General features: G+C 39.6%; 1 protein-coding gene across 1 annotated transcript in view; it reads right to left on the bottom strand.

The window, feature by feature from the left end:
• The window catches only part of PCDH15 (protocadherin related 15), a 2,836,044-nt gene that overhangs the window by 1,683,036 nt on the left and 1,132,762 nt on the right, over positions 1 to 20,246 (bottom strand). Inside the window, exons 9-10 of the mRNA XM_073685487.1 lie at positions 11,304 to 11,412; positions 8,085 to 8,197 (exon numbers count right to left, since the gene is read on the bottom strand). Of these exons, the coding sequence (XP_073541588.1) occupies positions 8,085 to 8,197; positions 11,304 to 11,412 (222 nt within the window). The remainder of the gene's footprint in view (positions 1 to 8,084; positions 8,198 to 11,303; positions 11,413 to 20,246) is intronic.

Raw genomic sequence — 20,246 nt, 5'->3', positions numbered from 1 at the left:
ATGGAAACATGCCATTTTAGGTCATATTTAGTGGAATTTTTCCTTTTTTTTCTGTGGGGAAAGGGGGTGGCTTCTGCTAATTCATCATGAATAGCTGATTAATAAACAAGGTGCTATGTGGTATGAAGCAACATATTGTGATCTCATGAAACTTACTTACATATGTTGTAAATTATAGCAATGTACTTTACTAGCTATTTGTAGATGTTATCTTAAATGCTAGATATATTGCGGATAAAAATAGCATAATTGGAGGCAATAAAGTGATTTTATGTTACAGTTTTTGTGGTTTTGGATTAAAATAAAAACAAAACTGGTCTCCACTGTTTTATATTTCATTTCAGCATATCTAATTATGTTATTGATGCTGTACTATGAAAAAGTTCATTCCCAAGTCTACTTGAACAAGATTAGGTATTCATCATCATTATTAACCTTCTTACTTTCTACCTTGCGAAAAAAAATCTATTGAAAGGTTTGAAGAGGGAGCTTATTTGTGATGATAGACTATTAAGCAGTATTAAAAAAGTAATAGATTTTTAATGAAAGTGTAGCAAATATTTAGTAGAACGTGGTCAAGTGCTATATACTTTAGCTTTGCTATCCAGTAGTTACATAATTATGAAAATCTTATGGAAACAAAATGATCATGATCCTGTATTAATTAATACATGCATGTGAAGAGCAATACCAATCTAACAGAAAATTAATGGAAGACGATCAAAGAAAGCAATATATTTTAATGAATAGGAAATGAGAAGCAAGTTTTTTGGTAGATATAAAGTACAGACCAAAAGTTTGGACACACCTTCTCATTTAAAGATTTTTCTGTATTTTCATGACTATGAAAATTGTACATTCACACTGAAGGCATCAAAACTATGAATTAACACATGTGGAATTATATACTTAACAAAAAAGTGTGAAACAACTGAAAATATGTCTTATATTCTAGGTTCTTCAAAGTATCCACCTTTTGCTTTGATGACTGCTTTGCACACTCTTGGCATTCTCTTGATGAGCTTCAAGAGGTAGTCACCGGAAATGGTTTTCACTTCACAGGTGTGCCCTGTCAGGTTTAATAAGTGGGATTTCTTGCCTTATAAATGGGGTTGGGACCATCAGTTGTGTTGTGCAGAAGTCTGGTGGAAACACAGCTGATAGTCCTACTGAATAGACTGTTAGCATTTGTATTATGTCAAGAAAAAAGCTGCTAAGTAAAGAAAAACGAGTGGCCATCATTACATAAGAAATGAAGGTCAGTCAGTCCGAAAAATTGGGCAAACTTTGAAAGTGTCCCCAAGTGCAGTTGCAAAAACCATCAAGCGATACAAAGAAACTGGCTCACATGAGGACCGCCCCAGGAAAGGAAGACCAAGAGTCACCTCTGCTTCTGAGGATAAGTTTATCCGAGTCACCAGCCTCAGAAATCGCAGGTTAACAGCAGCTCAGATTAGAGACCAGGTCAATGTCACACAGAGTTCAGACACATCTCTCCAACAACTGTTAAGAACAGACTTTGTGCAGCAGGCCTTCATGGTAAAATAGCTGCTAGGAAACCACTGCTAAGGACAGGCAACAAGCAGAAGAGACTTGTTTGGGCTAAAGAACAAAAGGAATGGACATTAGATCAGTGGAAATCTGTGCTTTGGTCTGATCAGTCCAAATTTGAGATCTTTGGTTCCAACCACCGTGTCTTTGTGCGACGCAGAAAAGGTGAATGGATGGACTCTACATGCCTGGTTCCCACCGTGAAGCATGGAGGAGGTGTGATGGTGTGGGGGTGCTTTGCTGGTGACACTGTTGGGGATTTATTCAAAATTGAAGGCATACTAAACCAGCATGGCTACCACAGCATCTTGCAGCGGCATGCTATTCCATCTGGTTTGCGTTTAGTTGGACCATCATTTATTTTTCAACAGGACAATGACCCCAAACACGCCTCCAGACTGTGTAAGGGCTATTTGACCAAGGAGGAGAGTGATGGGGTGCTATGCCAGATGACCTGGCCTCCACAGTCACCAGACCTGAACCCAATCGAGATGGTTTGGGGTGAGCTGGACCGCAGAGTGAAGGCAAAAGGGCCAACAAGTGCTAAGCATCTCTGGGAACTCCTTTAAGATTGTAGGAAGACCATTTCCGGTGACTATCTCTTGAAACTCATCAAGAGAATGCCAAGAATGTGCAAAGCAATCAACAAAGCAAAAGGTGGCTACTTTGAAGAACCTAGAATATAAGACATATTTTCAGCTGTTTCACACTTTTTTGTTAAGTATATAATTCCACAAGTGTTAATTCATAGTTTTGATGCCTTCAGTGTGAATGTACAATTTTCATAGTCATGAAAATACAGAAAAATCTTTAAATGAGAAGGTGTGTCCTGCACTGTAAGTCAGAAAAGGTTAAAACTCTAGCTCCTACCTGTTAAAAGAAAGCCATCTTAATGCACATTATGTACAAAATAAATGTTGATGCGCTTTAAGCTACATGTAGTTCTTGGTCATAGAGCTGTTACTAAGAACCAGAAGTGGTTGAAATGTTTCTGAATTTTTTTGCTACATAGAGTTGTGTTATGATACAATTTTTTTTGTTAATTAATCACATAAAGTTGAATGTGTAACCTTTTCAGATTTGCAATGCTGGATTGTTTTTTAAAGCCAAGTGTTTACCCTAGAACTCATCAGTCCCTGGATTGTTTGGGAAATTCATGTGAACCCACAACATTAATCCTTGGAAGTTAAGCTCGGTAATGATTTTGGGGCCATTTGTTCCCTGTGGCGCTGGTAACCTGCCGCAAATTGTTTCAATCAAATATCTGTAAATTCTAGGAGAAAAATGTGATTCATTCAGTGAAGAAGCTGGAGCTTGTGTGTCCTTGGACGTTCTGTTTTAAACATTTTATTTAGATAATTAAAATAACATCATAGTATTGTATAATTCAATAGGAGATTTCAAATTAGACATAAAATTAAATATAATGTACACAAGTCCAATGATTAACATGAAATAATAAACTTATAAAACAAGAACTTTAAAGCGGATCATCCTATCGGTTTAATCCCACATGTTGGTCAAAACTAATTTAGCTCATTGAATGGTACCCTAGGAGCTCCCAAAATTAAGCACAAAATTAGAGGTGAGATCTCCATGAATCCATTTGAGAAAGTTAAGGAAATAAGATATTTGCTGATACCAATAACATTCACTAGACGACATTATAAGAAGATATAAAATAATCTTGAGACAATAAAGAGTCGGTCTTCAAAATTTAATTTATAGAGAAGGCTTTTATTCATCCAAAACCTGAATGTCACTGGAACTTGCAACAGGACAATGATCCCAAGAATACCTCAAAGTCCAACAAAAGTTTCAGAATAAGTTCGGCAAGAAGCAGGAATAGCTGTCACAGTTGCCCGATTTTAACCCCTTTAGAGCCCATGCTGTATTAGTACGCACATTTGCGTACCCCCGGTTCAGTGAGGGCTGCTGCGCTGAGCCCTCACTGAACCGAGCACAAGTCAGCTGATTCTTACAGCTGACATGTGCCCGCAACAGCCGCGGGTGGAATCGCGATCCACCCGGGGCTGTTAACATGTTAAATGCCGCTGTCAATCTCCGACAGCGACATTTAACGTGCGCTTCCGGGTTGCGCTTCATAAGCCCCGCCCACCGGCGACCCCGTCACGTGATCGCGGGTCACCGATGGGCGTGCATGACAACCCAGGGTCTGCAGCAGACGCCTGTGGTTGTCATGATCTTGTCACTACGAGCGCCACCTAGTGGTCGGCGCTCATAGCACAGGACCATTTCTGCTATATGCAGGGGATCTGCTGATCCCCTGTATGTAGCAGAGATGATCAGACAACTGCTGCTTCTAGTCTCCTATGGAGACTATTGAAGCATGCAGTAAGTGAAAAAAAAATGTTTTTAAAAATATAAAAAAAATAAAAAAAATATAAAAGTTTAAATCACTCCCCTTTTGCCCCATTCAAAATAAAATATAAAAAAAAAAACCCACATACACATATTTGGTATCGACGCGTTCATAATCGCCCCGTCTATCAATATAAAAAAAGAATTAATCCGATCGGTAAACGGTGTAACGAGAAAAAAATTCTAAACGCCAGAATTACGTTTTTTGGTCTCCGCAAAATTACAATAAAATGCAATAACGGGCGATCAAAACATCAGATCTACCCCAAAATGTTATCAATAAAAACGTCAGCCTGGCACGCAAAAGATAAGCTCTCACCCAGCCCCAGATCCCGAAAAATTGAGACGCTACAGGTCTCGGAAAATGGTGCTATTTTTTTTTAGTTTTTTTTACCAAATTTTGGAATTTTTTTTCACCACTTTAATATAAAATAACCTATACATGTTTGGTATCTATGAACTCATAATGACCTGGAGAATAATAATGGCAAGTCCGTTTTAGCATTCAGTGAACGTGGTAAAAAAAATAAATAAAAAACAATTGTGGTATTGCACTTTTTTTGCAATTTTACCGCACTTGGAATTTTTTTCTTGTTTTCTCATACATGATATGGTAAAACTAGTAATGGCGTTGAAAAGTACAACTTGTCCCGCAAAAAATAAGCCCTCACACGGCAATATTGTCCAAAAAATAAAGACGCTATGGCTCTGGGAACAAGGGGAGCAAAAAACGAAAAAGCAAAAACGACAAAACCCAAGGTTGCGAAGGGGTTAATCACATAGAAAATCTTTGGTGGGATTTGAATGAAGTGTTTCCTGCACACATATCCCAAAATATTAGTGAACTGGAAGCAATAACACATGAGAAATGTGTTGATATTGTTTAATAATACTGCCAGAAACTTGTCAGAATATGCATCATGTTTGCAGCAAGCAGTAGCAACCAAAGTATGATCTACTAGTTACTAAAGATGCATGTCATAAAATGGTTGAATAATTCTTATACTTTAGTAGTCATCTTAAGTGGTATTTTGCATTGAATTTAGAGAAAACATTTGTTTTATTAGATTGAGCCATTTAAATTGCTCTTTTATAGTTTATTGTAAACAGCAGAAAGTTTGCAACCTAGAATTCTAACTTGCGATGGCCCTGAATAATTTTGATTGCAAGAGGACATTGGGACCAAAAAACTCTGGGCTACCCTCTTTGGATGCAAATAGTGAAAGCAATTCGTACATTTGTGATATATTTGGAAACAATGCTGTTTAATTTAAATTTCAAACAAAATATTTCCAAACCATAATTTTAATTGCAATGCTGGTTGAGACAAAGTGATCAGCAAATAATCAGCTTCTAGTTACCATTTCTAGAAAATTGAATGAAAGGTCTCATTTTTTCTTTTGTGTACATTTTTTATTTTAAAAAAAATGGTACTGCCAAAATTTTCCCAACTGTGATGCAGCCCCAAAAAGTAATAACAAGCAGCAATAAACTAAAATTGAAAAGAAAATGAAGTGAATATGTGTGTGACATAAAACATAAAAGATAGTGCACCTGATATAGAAGGTCGGGGGCCCAGGCAATGAGTTTGTAACAATTAACTAAATAACTTCAAGATCTAAAAGGGATGAAGTAATAGAGAATTAAAAAAGAAGAGAAATAGAAAAAGAACAAGGGATTATCCTGAAATGACTATTGTCTGAGCAACGCTTTAGCTAGCCAGATGTTAGAGCTACGCAAGATTCAGCCAATATTCTACAGTTTCTTCGAAGACCAACCAGTGGCACCAGGTCTTGTCAATGTGTTCTGTGATGACAAAATCAAGTCCTCCATATTCATAATCTAATTGACCCTGGAGAAGCAGATACCTAATGAGGGAAGATCTGGGAACCTCAACATGAAAGTAGTGCAAGAGTGTGATGCATTAATCAGGTGCCAATGTAAAGAACACTTGTATCTTTGTATAGGGATTCGGGTTGAGCGAGTATGTTCTGTCTGAGTACGCTCGGGCCGAGCTCCGAGTATGTATAGCTGCTCGCTGATAAGGATAAATCGCTCCCGTGTGCATGATTTGCAACTGTTTGGCAACTTTATTACATGTGAGGAATATGTAAGAAATAGACAGTCCTCACATGTAATACAACTGTCAAACAGTTGCAAATCATGCACACGGGAGCGATTTAACCTTATCACCGAGCAGCTATAAATACTCGGAGCTCGGCTCGAGCATACTCGGCGAAAGGGTTAATAGAACATACTCGCTCAACACTAATAGGGATCTAACAATGATAAAAGTAGTTTGGGTAGAAGAGGCAGTTGGAGGCCTATAAGTTTATAGATAACCCACTAGACCCTATACCAGAAAGTCACATCTTCCATTCACAATAACTTTTACATTTAACCTCATTAGATACTTCATTATAAAAAAATATGTCCAAGTCTGTGTATTGCAGTAAAGGTATATGTAGATTTTCTTAAAGAACAAGACACAGGAGTTTAAAAACCCCAGTGACCAGAGTGAAATTTGCAATATTTCCTTTTTTTTTAAGATTAATCTCGAAAAAGTAATGTTCACTACAGTTATTAATAAATCTATTTAATATAAAAAAAATATTTAAAAAAGTAGGTAAACTTTCTAATTTTTTGCATGCTGTCATACAATCTTTTCTATAAAAACTGAAATGTTGAGGCATATTGACATGTCTATTCCTTGATTAATGTTTAAAATCAAATAAATGATCAAAAATATAATGCTTATTGAATAGCTTCCTCCAATTTTGAGTTTGAATAAAAAAGCATTACTACCATGAACAGTCTAAACGCTCAGAGTACATTTTGAGAGGTAAGGTAAATGTCTAAACTATTTGGCTCCAGTTACTATAAAGTGCCATTCCATAATTCCAATCTACCATATCTCAAATACCCTTATTATGGCTTGTCTAAAGCAAAACCTATAGTGAATTAAATTTAAAGAAGCACAATGAGAGAATTCCACATTTAAGGAATTTTCAAAGTCAGTTTTGCATCTAGCTACTTTGTCATTATTCGAGTCAAATTTATCAAAGTGTTACACAATCTCCGACAAATTTGGCTCAGTATTAGATGTAAAACTTCTGTCTAGAACTGTTTTTTTCCCTTTTTTACACCACCCCCTACTGTACAAATTTTTTGACTTCTTGAGTGATTTTATAAAAATTGCCAAATCCTAAATCTGCTTTAAAACTTATTTTCACAGTTAAAGGGAATCTGACGTGTCTTCTAACGCTGTTAACCTGCAGTGAATATGTTAATCTGCAGGTTAAAGGCGTTATAAAGGTGCCTGGCTGCAGTATTTAAAGTGTGGCACCACAGAGAAAATTTACTTTATTTCTCTCAGGAGCCGCTGGCTTTCAGTCAAACAGGCATACTCAGAACAATTACAGTCAAAGCTTACAGCACTGAGATCGATGGTAGTACGCATGCCCCAGCACTGACAGCAAGCTCTTCAGTACATCAGTGCAGAATGAGCTTTCAGTCAGTGCCGAGGCATGCTTACAACCACAGCTGTCAGTGCTGTGAGCAGTGATTGAAATTTCTTTGGGCCTGCCTGCATGACTGAAAGCTGGCAGCTCCTGGGAAAAAAAAAGCTTGTTATCTCCAAGGTGTCACACTTTCAGTGCAGCGGCTGGGCAGCTTCACAACTCTTTGAACATGCAGCTTAACCCGATAAATGCAGGTTAGTAGAATTATTAGACCTGATAGCTTTTCTTTAATCACAGCCAGATTACACCCATTTTTTAAAAGTACTAAGAGTGGCATAAAGTATCAAAAAGTCACAAAAATATAAAGAAAAATGTTTGCTTTTTTTTTTTTTTTTTTACAAAAAGGGAACACCACAACTGATAAATTCCTCCCAATATCTTCCTTTACAACTATTTAGATTAGATAAAAAAAACAATGAGATCATAGACAATTACTTTATAAATTGCAGCTAATGAAATGTATCTGTTAGTTGAGTTTTAAACCTCAGAACTGTACATCATACATCATAGATAATAAATCAACTAAGTCATAACTGCACTTAAATTAATAAAACAAAACTTATTTTTTTACAGGAGTCAGGACTATTAAGATGTAATGGCTATTCAAGTGGAAATTAGAAAAAAAATTACCTTAATCACCAAATCAAATTTCTGGTGCAAATCTCTATTTACTGCCTTCAGAAGAGTCAGCACAGCCGTGGTACGATTCATATGGAAATATTGTGGATAATCCTCAGGAGTACCTGCAAGAGAAGACAATGTCTTGAACACCTAATTGACAGAAAACAAAACACAATGATTGCTTCTTCAATAGCCCTTTATGTATATGGTATGCTGCTTTCACTCAATTTCAAAGAGCTAATAAATGAATTCATTTTAGCACACAGGTAATAAAAAATGCAAGATAGCTTAAAAAAAGCAGAACTTAATATGATCAGGGACTGACAATATTTTATGTGATGCCAGCAGTTCAATACTGTCTCTGCTTTTAATAAACTAATCAAACAATTTATTCTATAATGGACCAAGCTTCATGCAATTTAAACCTCGCAAGAGTGAATGACAATGACGATATCTTGGGATTATACTTTAAATATTTAAAGCAGAACCGCAAAGGATATAGAAAAATGAAAGAATAAGCAAACATCACAGATTATATTCCCTTTTTTGACAATTGAATCAAACGTGAAATTTAGCATTATGTAACGCTTTGTTAACACACAACATTTGTTTACACTACCATAAACAATACAAAAACAAAAGAAACAAAAAGAACATAAACATTAAAATAGACAAAAAGTGACATATTATAGTTAAAGGGGTGGTCCGAAGTCCAAAGTAAATTTCATGGTAAATCACTAAATATTTAGTGCCATAATCTAAACTATTTTCTACTATACTTGAATAAAACATTCTTTATTCTCGCTAACTACACTATCTAACTACTTATCATTTTTTTTCCACTTCCTTTTTGATAGGGTTTTGTTTTGAGAATCCCAGTGCATGTTGGGATACTGAAATGAAGCATCATCAGGGGGGAGAGGCTGCAGTCATGCTTGTTTTAGGGGCTGGGCTAGTCCCAGCATGATGTGCACTGTACACAAAGACAGTGTGTTCTTGATTACTGGATTGTATCAGCAGTAATGAGCCGGCACCAGAGGGTGTTGTCAGAATACCCTGCTTGCAGAGACCAATGACATCTTTTACGGGGGTGGTACTGGTCTCCTCATGCCAGGAATTCTGACAACGAGCTCATTACTGCTGATTTGAGTCGGCAACAGAAAGCGTGCTGTCATTGTGAACATCACACAGTACACCTTACACTGGGATTAGCCCAGTCTTGGAAATTATCGTCACTGATGATGCCTCATTTCAGGGATGGGGCAGGGGTGGCAGCAGAGACTGCCTCCTGGTGCTGTATTATTTGCACTGGGATTCTCAAACAAAGCTTCAACAAAAAAGAAGAGAAAAAAATGAAAAGAAAAGCAGTTAGTGCAATTAAGGAAGAACAGGGAATTTACTTTTCAAGCACATTAGTAAATATTTTAGATTATGACACTAAATAGATAGGGATTTAGGATGAAAATTAATTTGGATTTCGGATCGCCCCTTTAAATATGCAGTGGAAGCGAATGGAAAAACCTGAGATTTATTTTACACAGATGTCAGCTCAAGATGACTGTTCAAATCAAGCACAGACAATTAGTGGACTAATGGCATTACCAAAAATTTCAGTGCACTGTTCACTTTACTTGTCGTTTATTAATCTCTGCTCTCTTCATCCTTGATTGACAGCTCTGGTTTTACAGGAGCCATAGAAAGGAGTAAATAGATGGAATATATGAAGTTATAAAGATGCACTGAGCATTTGTACTTTGCTTGAAAATTCATCTTGGGATGACAGGCTCCCTTTAGGAAACCCAATTTCTTATAAAAAAAAAAAAAAGAATCACTAGCAAAACATGCTAGGAAAATGCTTGATGGGCTACAATTCATATAAAAACACTAAGTTGTCCCAAATAGAAGCTCCCACAACAAAGTATCATACAATCAAGTTATTTATTTTTTTAAACTGCTTTATTATGTGTTGAGCAAAAAGCAAAGATAAGGAAGGACACATCTGTATTTATGCCATATTATTCACAAAAGGTCCAGATATTATTCAGCAATGTACACAGAATCCAGCTTTATACAGTAATGATCATGACACAATAAAGCTTGCAAACCTGATATTGTAATAGAAACAATGTTCAACATATTTTCTAATGATTTTCATTCATTCAATATCTGTTATACAACAAAAAGCAGGTGATAACTGGAAAAATGAATTAAAGAGTTCGGACAAGGACCTTGTACAATGACACATGGAGAGTTATTAAATAGTGTGCCGTCAATGAGTGCTACATTGTATTTAACTCAAGATGTGACACCTTCAGGAAAAATATCTTTAGAATTCAGTCAGCTTTGGAACATACCAAGTTTTTTCCTTCAGAAATTTATCTTTATTTTAATACAGAATTGGGTTTAGCCCATATCATGAAAAGAGATAAACTTCCCTGTCCAAATTGGCCCAATACGCGTGACCTGTCACATGATTAAATGACGTCATGGAAGGTCCTTTTACACCACCGTGAGCCGTACAAGAGACCGGACACACCGGAGAGAAGACTGGGGGCCATCAGAAGGTGAGTATAATGTTTGGGGTTTTTTTACCATTTTTATTCTTTTTTTAACTATTACTTGGTCACACTAAATAAATCCATGTCGGTTGCATGGATTTATATAGTGTGACAAAGTTGTCAAGCACTTTTCCAAGTGATGCTAAAATTACTTGGAAAAGCGCTTTATAACCCGCAGGGAAATGCATGCAAAAACGCTTGACAAACGCTTCTACCTGGCAGGAAAAACACATGTAAAATTCGCATGCGTTTTTCCTGCCTGGGAGATGCATAAAAAATAAGCAGCATTTCTACATTGTGGGCACTTAGCCTGTACAGTGCTAAACGCCGAACACAGACTTCTCCTGCAAGTCCGTTGCGATATTCAGAGTTTCAGGGAGACAGAGAGAAAGAGACAGAGAGAGAGCCAGAGAAAGAAAGAGAGCTACAGAGAGAGACACAAAGAGAGACAGAAGGAGACAGAGAGAGACAGAGAGAGAGAGACAGAGAAAGAGACACAGAGAGAAAGACACAGAGAGAGAGAGTTTTTTCAACAAAGTTCGGGTCCCCATTGTTTTAGAATAAAGTTTGGGTGGTTACCGGAACCCGAACTTCCATGGGTCCTCTCATCCCTAATTATAATTCCATAGTTACAATATGGATAAACTGGCTAATGCTAAATATTACATACCAACAAGAATGGAGAAAAGTATTCCAGGCCGATCAGAGATTGGCAGTATATCCGTGTCTTGATCTTCAGCTTGTATCGGTGGTGTAACATTAACTGGATTCACTCTTTCCTGTTAAAAAAAAATATTAAAATACATCAATCCCATTTAAGAGAGCATCTACTACAAATGTGTTTTGATCAGTCTTGTTGTGTAAGGCAAGTGTTCAATATTTAAAATGCATATTAAATAGTTTTGTGTACTTGCAGGCAACCTATATTCATAAGCCTATTTTGTCCATGTTTAGGTAACAATGTCTTGTGCAAAAATCAATACTACAATTTAATCTTCAGACTTTGGAAAGGTGCTTCTTTAATTTTGGGGGAATTTAAAGATGTTCTTTGGGATGTAATATTTATATAGCACACATATTGATAGGAGGACTTTGGTATCATAATTTAAAAATAAAAATAATATAAATTAAATAAAAAATTCTTCTATTCTTTAACCCCTTCCCCAATCTCCTTTTTGGCATCATCAGTTTTTCCACCGTTTCTTCCCAGAGCCATAACTGTTTTACTTTTCTGTCTACAAAGACATATGAGGGCTTGTTTTTTGCGGGATGAGTTCTACTTTTGATTGACAACATTAATTTTACCACATATTGTACGGGAAAATAAAAAAAATTCAAAGTGTGGAGAAATTGTGAAAAAAATGCAATTCTGACATAGTATTTTGGGAATAGTTTTTACATTGTACATTTTGTGGTAAGAATGAATTCACAATATGATTCTGCTCATTAGTACAATTACTCTGATACCAAATGTGTTCCATTTTTTTAGAATGTTAGTGGTGAAAAAAAATCTGAAGTTTAAAAAAAAAAATTGAGTTGTGTTGTCATTTTCCGAGATGCATAATGTTTTTATTTTTCATTCAATGAAGCTGTGTGATGGCTTATTTTTTGCATAGCGAGACAAATTTTTTATTGGTACCATTTTGGAGTACATGTGACATTTTGATCGATTGTTACAGCATTTTTTGTAGAATTGAATTGACAAAAAACCCCTTCATTTTGGCGTTCTTGATTTGTTTTTCATTTACGGTGTTTACCAATCAGGTTAATTATTTTTAGATTTTGATAGGTCAAAGTTTTTTGAAAGCGGTGATACCACATATGTGTATTTTTTTTTACTATCTTTATAGTAAAAAAAATAGGAAAATAGGGGTGATTTGAACTTATGTTTTTTTTTAGTTTTTTACATTTTTTTAATCATTTTTTTCTACTTTTCACTGTTTTTAACAGTCCTCTTAGGGAACATCTGATCACTTGTGCCTTAAACAGTGATGCCACACCGTCGCTGTGTATAGTAAAAATCACATCATGGGCGCATGGAATGACATGCCCCATGTCAGCGCATTTTAAATGCCACTGTCAGAATATGATAGCGACATTTAACAGGCTCCAGATACACCACCCGCGATTGTTAAAGGCAGGTCCTGGCTGTAACACACAGTTATCACTTGCTGGGTATGGAGCGGGCTCACCCTGTGAGCCTGCTCCATATACCAAATTCCAACTTAAACCATGTATGGCGCATGTCATGAAGGAGTTAACCCATGCAGCCTAATCTTACCTCTTTCGTAACCATTTCACATGTGTAGCACGGCTGCTGTTACTACAGTGAGTGCTGCATATATGGTAATTGGTGCCCATGAATGAATCTCAATTCAGAGGGTGCAAAAAAAGAAGAGACACATTTAAAAAAAAACCTTGTGCTAACGTGAATATTATTCCCGAAGGAAAACAATTTTTTAAAATGAAAGATTATAAAACTATCATCTAATTCTATGATAAGTAAAATGGTCACTAGTCAGTATTTTATAGATAAAGGTGTTTTCACATCTGTAACATTTAGAGTATACTGACATGATATGCCATACAAGTCTGATAGATGCAGATCCCACTTTTGGCAGGGCGGTAACTACAACCGGGCAGTCGGGGCACTGCCCCGGGGCCCCAACCACCCAAGGGGCCCCAAACTGATGGTAAAAAATTGTATTTTAATACTTTAATTTCTCATAAAATACCCAGCTCCTATATTCCTGTCAGACAATGTCACCCGGAGGACAGGAGAGACCATCATTTCAATAATTTCCAGGAGCTCTGCCAGCTGTCTATGAATGGAAACCTGCACTGGGCTGGAGAGTCTCATAGCACAAGATTTGTAACAATATGTTAGTCTGGAGATCACAGAGAGTTGGCAAGGCAGGCACAGTGCACACTGACTGTAACAAACTCTCAGCATCAGTGAGAGGAGACAGTCTCAGCAGACACATATCTGTGAGAAGCCCTGCTATTTAATAACCATATACAGTTATGTGAAAATTGTGCAATATTTGGAATTATTCACCTTATTAATTTTCCAAACATATTCACTGAATATTTAACTTCTAAGACTTGCATCATTAGCAACAAAATCTATTAAAGGTCTTGTGGATTGTGGTGAAGCCTGTGTTGTATACAATAATGCACAGCAGGCTTCACCACGTTCTCCACAACCTTTAGTGATTGAAATGTTGAGGGGCCCCACTATGAAGTTTTGCCCCGGGGCCCCGAAGTTTATAGTTACGGCACTGACTTTTGGGACACATATCTATCTGGATAACAATACCAGTAGTGTTGAGCATTCCGATACTGTAATATCGGGTATCGGCCGATATTCGCGGTATCGGAATTCCGATACTTAATTCCGATACTTTTACAATATCGGATACCGGAATCGGAAGTTCCCATAATGCCTGCTCTCTGCAGTGTCTGTGAAGAATGACAAGTTGGATCGCAGCGCGATCCAGCCTGTCATCAGAATGCCATCCCAGCGGGGGAGAATTCTCCTGATTGTTTAAAAGCCGGCAAGCGGTATAAAGCCGCCGGCTTTTAAACAATCACACAGCCCCATACTGCTTCCCCGCAGCCTCCCACCCCGATCCTCCGCTCCCCTCGCCACCTCCCATCCCGATCGTAAGTTAGGACCGGGCGGGGAGCGCAGCTCCAAGGAGCGGGGAGTGAAGGACCCGGGCGGGGAAGCCGGCAGTGAAAAGACTTCACCGCCGGCTTTCCCATTCTGTGCTGCGCTTTCCCGCCGGTTATTTCAAATGAACAGCTGAGGTATCAGCTGATGCCGATCAGCTGTTCATTTGAATTAGCCACGGTGCCCTCAGAGGGTTCATGTGAGTTCATGCTTGACTGCATGAACTCACATGAACTTTCCCACGGCCGCACAGGTCAGCCTCACCTCCCAGACGATCAGACCGTCATGATTAGTGTGTGTGCGGGGTGTGTGTGCGGGGTGTGTGCGCGATGTTTGTGCGGGTGTGCGCGGTGTCTGTGCGATGTGTGCGGGTGTGTGCGGTGTGTGTGCGGGTGTGTGCGTGCAGGCAGACATAGGCCAATGTGACACTACTACTCCCATCGGCCTATGTCTGTCCCCCGTCCACTCCTGCCAGCAGGATCAGCTCGATGGGAGCAGTAGTTCCCATCAGACTGATCCTGCTATTTAAATTGCCCTACTGTGTCCCCAATAAATTTTAAATACATGTCATTGGTGGCCAGTGGTTACCTAAAAGAAATTAGCTCATACATTACCTGTCCCCGCCGATCGCCAACTAAAATAAAGTAAAAAATAAAAAACTACACCTATACTCACCAAGACACCTAATTCCCCGAAGCCATCAATCTCCTGTAATAAAATATAAAATAATAAACCACAACCTTATCCTTACCCCTCCGTAGCAGTCCACGAGTGTCCCACGAAGATCTCCAGTTCAGAGCAGCCACATAGAATGTGACCGCTCTGAACCGCTGCCGCCGCTAGAATGACGGGGCCGTAAGGGTTCACCGGAGTTCAGGCAGCGCTGCTCCGGTTAGCTCCTTTACGGCCCTGCTGTATCGTGAGAAATTCCCACGGTACAGCAGTGCCGTAAAGGAGGTCTCCGGAGCTGCGCTGCCTGAATGCACTCCGGTGACCTCAGTCAGTGGCTCCCGCTGCCGGGAGCGGACGTGTTCCCGGCAGCGTGAGCTTACAGCAGCCATGCACAGCTGTCACCATCTCCAGATGTGACAGCTGTGCATGGGAGATCAGCGCAGGAACGTGGACAGGGGACTATTATTTTTAGTAAACTAAGAATTAAATAAAATTGTGTGTTTTATTTCAAATAAATTATTTTTTTCTGGGTGTAGTGTGTTTTTTCTTTTTAACACTTTGTAGGTTAGTAATGGGGGTGTCTTATAGACGCCCATCATTACTAACCTGGGCTTCATGGCAGCTGGCGCTGACATGAACCCCACCACTATTACCCCCTGCCACCGCACCAGGGCAGCGTGGAAGAGCGAGGCTAAGTGCCAGAGTTGGCGCATCCTATGGATGCGCCATTTCTGGGGCGGCTGACGACTGGTGTTTCTAGCCTGGGAGGGGGCCAATATTCATGGCACCCTTCCTGGGCTATTAATATCAGCCCCCAGCTGTCTGCCTAGCCTTTGCTAGCTATTAAAATAGGGGGGACTCCACGTCATTTTTTTGGGGGGGGTCCCCCATTTTAATAGCTAGTAAAGGCTAGGTATTCAGCTGGGGGCTGATATTAGTAGCCTGGGAAGCTCCGTGGGTTTTACCCCCTTCCCAGGCTTCAAACATCTGCCCCAGCCGTCTGCTTAACCTCCGCTAGAGACTAAAATTATGGGGGATCCCACGCCATTTTTTTTTAAAATAAATCCATTATTTTAACACTAAATGACATTTGAGGAGTTAATAAAGATGCAGTCCCTAAATTATTATTTATTTTTTAATTAATTTTTCCCAAAACTTTTGACGTGGGCTTCGCCATATTTTTGTATGCCAGCCAGGTACAGCATCCAGCTTCTATGAACGCGCCATTTTCCGGGGCGGCTGCGGACTGCAATTTTCAGCGGGGGGCAGAAAGCTTGGGCCTCCCTGCACTGCAGATTCCATCCCCCAGCTTCCTAGTTGTACCTGGCTGGACACAAAAATAGGGAGAAGCTCCACGTTTTTTTTTTTTTAATTATTTCATGAAATTCATGGAATAATTAAGAAAAAAAGGGCTTCCCTATATTGTTGTGTCCAACCAGGTACAAATAGGCAGCTGGTGGTTGGGGGCAGCCCGTTCCTGCCTGCTGTACCTGGCTGGACCCAAATATAGTGCAAAGCCCCACGTCAATTTTTTTTAAATTATTTCAGGAAATTCATGAAATAATTAAAAAAAATTATGTGGGGCTTCGCCCTATATTTGTGTCCAGTCAGGTACAGCAGGCAGGAACGGGCTGCCCCCAACCACCAGCTGCCTATTTGTACCTAGCCGGACACAACAATATAGGGAAGCCCTTTTTTTCTTAATTATTCCATGAATTTCATGAAATAATTAAAAAAAAAAATATGTGGGGCTTCGCCCTATTTTTGTGTCCAGCCAGGTACAACAAGGCAGCTGGGGGATGGAATCCGCAGCGCAGGGAGGCCCAAGCTTTCTGGGCCCCACCCGCTGCAAATTGCAGTCCGCAGCCGCCCCGGAAAATGGCGCGTTCATAGAAGCGCCATCTTCTGGCGCTGTACCCAACTCATCCAGGGCCCTGGTGCGGTGGCTCACTGGGTAATAAAGGGGTTAAGGCCAGCTTGGCATTATCAGCTGGCCCTAAGCACGAAATTCATGGGGTCACGCCAATATTAGACATGACCACCATGAATTTCTAGTAAAGTATTTAAAAAAAACACAAACACCCAGAAAAAAGTCCTTTAATTGAAATAAAGACACAATTCTTTATTGTTCTAAATTAAACCATACTTACAGTCACGCCCATTCCAGCTGAAGCCAACGATCTCCTGCAATAAAAGTAAAATAATAAAGCAACCTCATCCTTACCTTTCCATGGTTCCCAGGACAGCTTCAGCTCTGCTACATCGAGATGACAGGCTGGACCGCAGCAGAACGCTGCCATCCATCCTGTCATTCCGCAGACACTGAGAAGCGCAGGCATACTTCCACTCCTCAGTGTCTGGCTGTGACGGGTGGGGCCCAGAAAGCTTGGGCCTCCCTGCGCTGCAGATTCCAGCCCCCAGCTGCCTAGTTGTACCTGGCTGGACACAAAAATAGGGCGAAGCTCCACGTTTTTTTTTTTTAAATTCATGAAATTCATGGAATAATTAAGAAAAAAAGGGCTTCCCTATATTGTTGTGTCCGGCTAGGTACAAATAGGCAGCTGGTGGTTGGGGGCAGCCCGTTCCTGGACATGAACTCGGCTCATCTGGATGACGTCACAGAGAGACACTGAGGAGCGCAAGCATGCCTGCGCTTCTCAGTGTCTGCGGGATGACAGGCTGGATGGCAGCGTTCTGCTGCGGTCCAGCCTGTCATCTCAATGTAGCAGAGCTGAAGCTGTCGTGGGAACCATGGAAAGGTAAGGATGAGGTTGCTTTATTATTTTACTTTTATTGCAGGAGATCGTTGGCTTCAGCTGGAATGGGCGTGATGGTAAGTATGGTTTAATTTAGAACAATAAAGAATTGTGTCTTTATTTCAATTAAAGGACTTTATTCTGGGTGTTTGTGTTTTCTTTTAACTTTGACTATGGGGTTAGTAATGGGGGTGTCTTATAGACGCCTCTCCATTACTAACCTGGGCTTGATGTCAGCTGGCATTATAAGCTGACATCAACCCCAACCCTATTACCCCCTGCCACCGCACCAGGGCAGCGTGGAAGAGCGAGGCTAAGTGCCAGAATTGGCGCATCCTATGGATGCGCCATTTCTGGGGCGGCTGACGGCTGGTGTTTCTAGCCTGGGAGGGGGCCAATATTCATGGCACCCTTCCTGGGCTATTAATATCAGCCCCCAGCTGTCTGCCTAGCCTGTGCTAGCTATTAAATTAGGGGGGACCCCACGTTATTTTTTTTGGGGGGGTTCCCCCATTTTAATAGCTAGTAAAGGCTAGGTATTCAGCTGGGGGCTGATATTAGTAGCCTGGGAAGCTCCGTGGGTATTACCCCCTTCCCAGGCTTCAAACATTTGCCCCAGCTGTCTGCTTAACCTCCACTAGAGCCTAAAATTAAGGGGAACCCCACGCCAATTTTTTTTTAAATAAATCCTTTATTTTAACACTAAATGACAATTACAGTAATCAACACTGTCACTGTACTTCATATATATGTGACTGACATGTTTCTATCTATCTAATCTATGTGTGATTCTCTATTCTTTCTATTCTAAATTGTCGGGTACAGATGCTGAATTGCCGGCCGGCTTTCTTAAAGAGACGGTGCATGAAAACACTATTATTTTTTTAAATAAATCCTTTACACTAAATGACAAGTACAGTAAGCAACACTGTCACTGTACTTCATATATATGTGACTGACATGTTTCTATCTATCTAATCTATGTGTGAAGCTCTATTCTGTCTGTTATAAATTGTCGGGTACCGCTGCTGAATTGCCGGCCGGCTTTTTTAAAGAGACGGTGCACGAAAACACTAATATTTTTTTTAATAAATCCTTTACACTAAATGACAAGTACAGTAAGCAACACTGTCACTGTACTTCATATATATGTGACTGACATGTTTCTATCTATCTAATCTATGTGTGATTCTCTTTTCTTTCTATTCTAATTTGTCGGGTACAGATGCTGAATTGCCGGCCGGCTTTCTTAAAGAGACGGTGCATGAAAACACTATTATTTTTTTAAATAAATCCTTTACACTAAATGACAAGTACAGTAAGCAACACTGTCACTGTACTTCTTATATATGTGGCTGACATGTTTCTATCTATCTAATCTATGTGTGAAGCTCTATTCTGTCTGTTATAAATTGTCGGGTACCGCTGCTGAATTGCCGGCCGGCTTTTTTAAAGAGACGGTGCACGAAAACACTAATATTTTTTTTAATAAATCCTTTACACTAAATGACAAGTACAGTAAGCAACACTGTCACTGTACTTCATATATATGTGACTGACATGTTTCTATCTATCTAATCTATGTGTGAAGCTCTATTCTTTCTGCTGTAAATTGTCGGGTACCGGTGTATGCCGCTGATGAATTGCCGGCTTTTCATGTCATTCTACATTATTCTTAGTTGTTTTCCTTCATGTAGAATTAACCTACAAGGAAAGAAAGGGTTTATTTTCATTCCGATATTTGTGTCCCATTGACTTGCATTGGTTTCCGGTATCGGAATCGGCGATATCCGATACTTTTTGGGTATCGGCCCGATCCAATCCGATACGATATTTCCTGATATCGGAAGGTATCGCTCAACACTAAATACCAGTCTATTGCCCTACAGTAATTAAGAGTTGGCCTTGACAACCATCAGTACTTCTATAGAAATAAAGAGTAAGACCACTTGCAGCTACTAGAGATAAGCGGATCTGACAAAATTCAACTTTGCAAATAGCGCAGATTTTACCCAAAAATTTGATTCGTAGTGAAGCTATTCTCAAATTGAATTTACCCTTTTATACTCAAGGGTGTGGAAAGACCTAAGAGCATAATAAACATCAGATGTGAAAAAAAACAAAAAATATTACTATCTCACCACTCAAACAACCCTGCACCCCTGCAGCTTCCAGTGCATGCTGCCCACCATCCGTTCCTCAGGGCCTCTTTATTTTGCAGTCATTCCCCATTGTCTTCATTTCAGAACTGGATTCCCTGCTGCGACCAGGCCATGGGTGTCATGAGGCACGGGGTCAGCGGGACAGGTGCATGGTGAGGTATTCATTTTTGTGTTTTTTTAACCTTTTGCCAACTCTCCACAGTACGACCAAATAGCAGTCGCAGCTGGAGGAGAGGAACGTCTGTATTCTGGAGAATACAGATTTTTTGAAAATCTGATTAGAGTACAATTCCGTTTGAATAAATTCCATCTCCAACAGCTACCCTTTCATTCCTGTCATTGTGCAA

The sequence above is a fragment of the Phyllobates terribilis genome, unplaced genomic scaffold, assembly GCF_046119375.1.
Source record: "Phyllobates terribilis strain yellow unplaced genomic scaffold, ASM4611937v1 Scaffold_5__5_contigs__length_657084704, whole genome shotgun sequence".
NCBI classification, from domain to species: domain Eukaryota; kingdom Metazoa; phylum Chordata; class Amphibia; order Anura; family Dendrobatidae; genus Phyllobates; species Phyllobates terribilis.
This window is presented reverse-complemented; position numbering and strand designations above follow the sequence as displayed.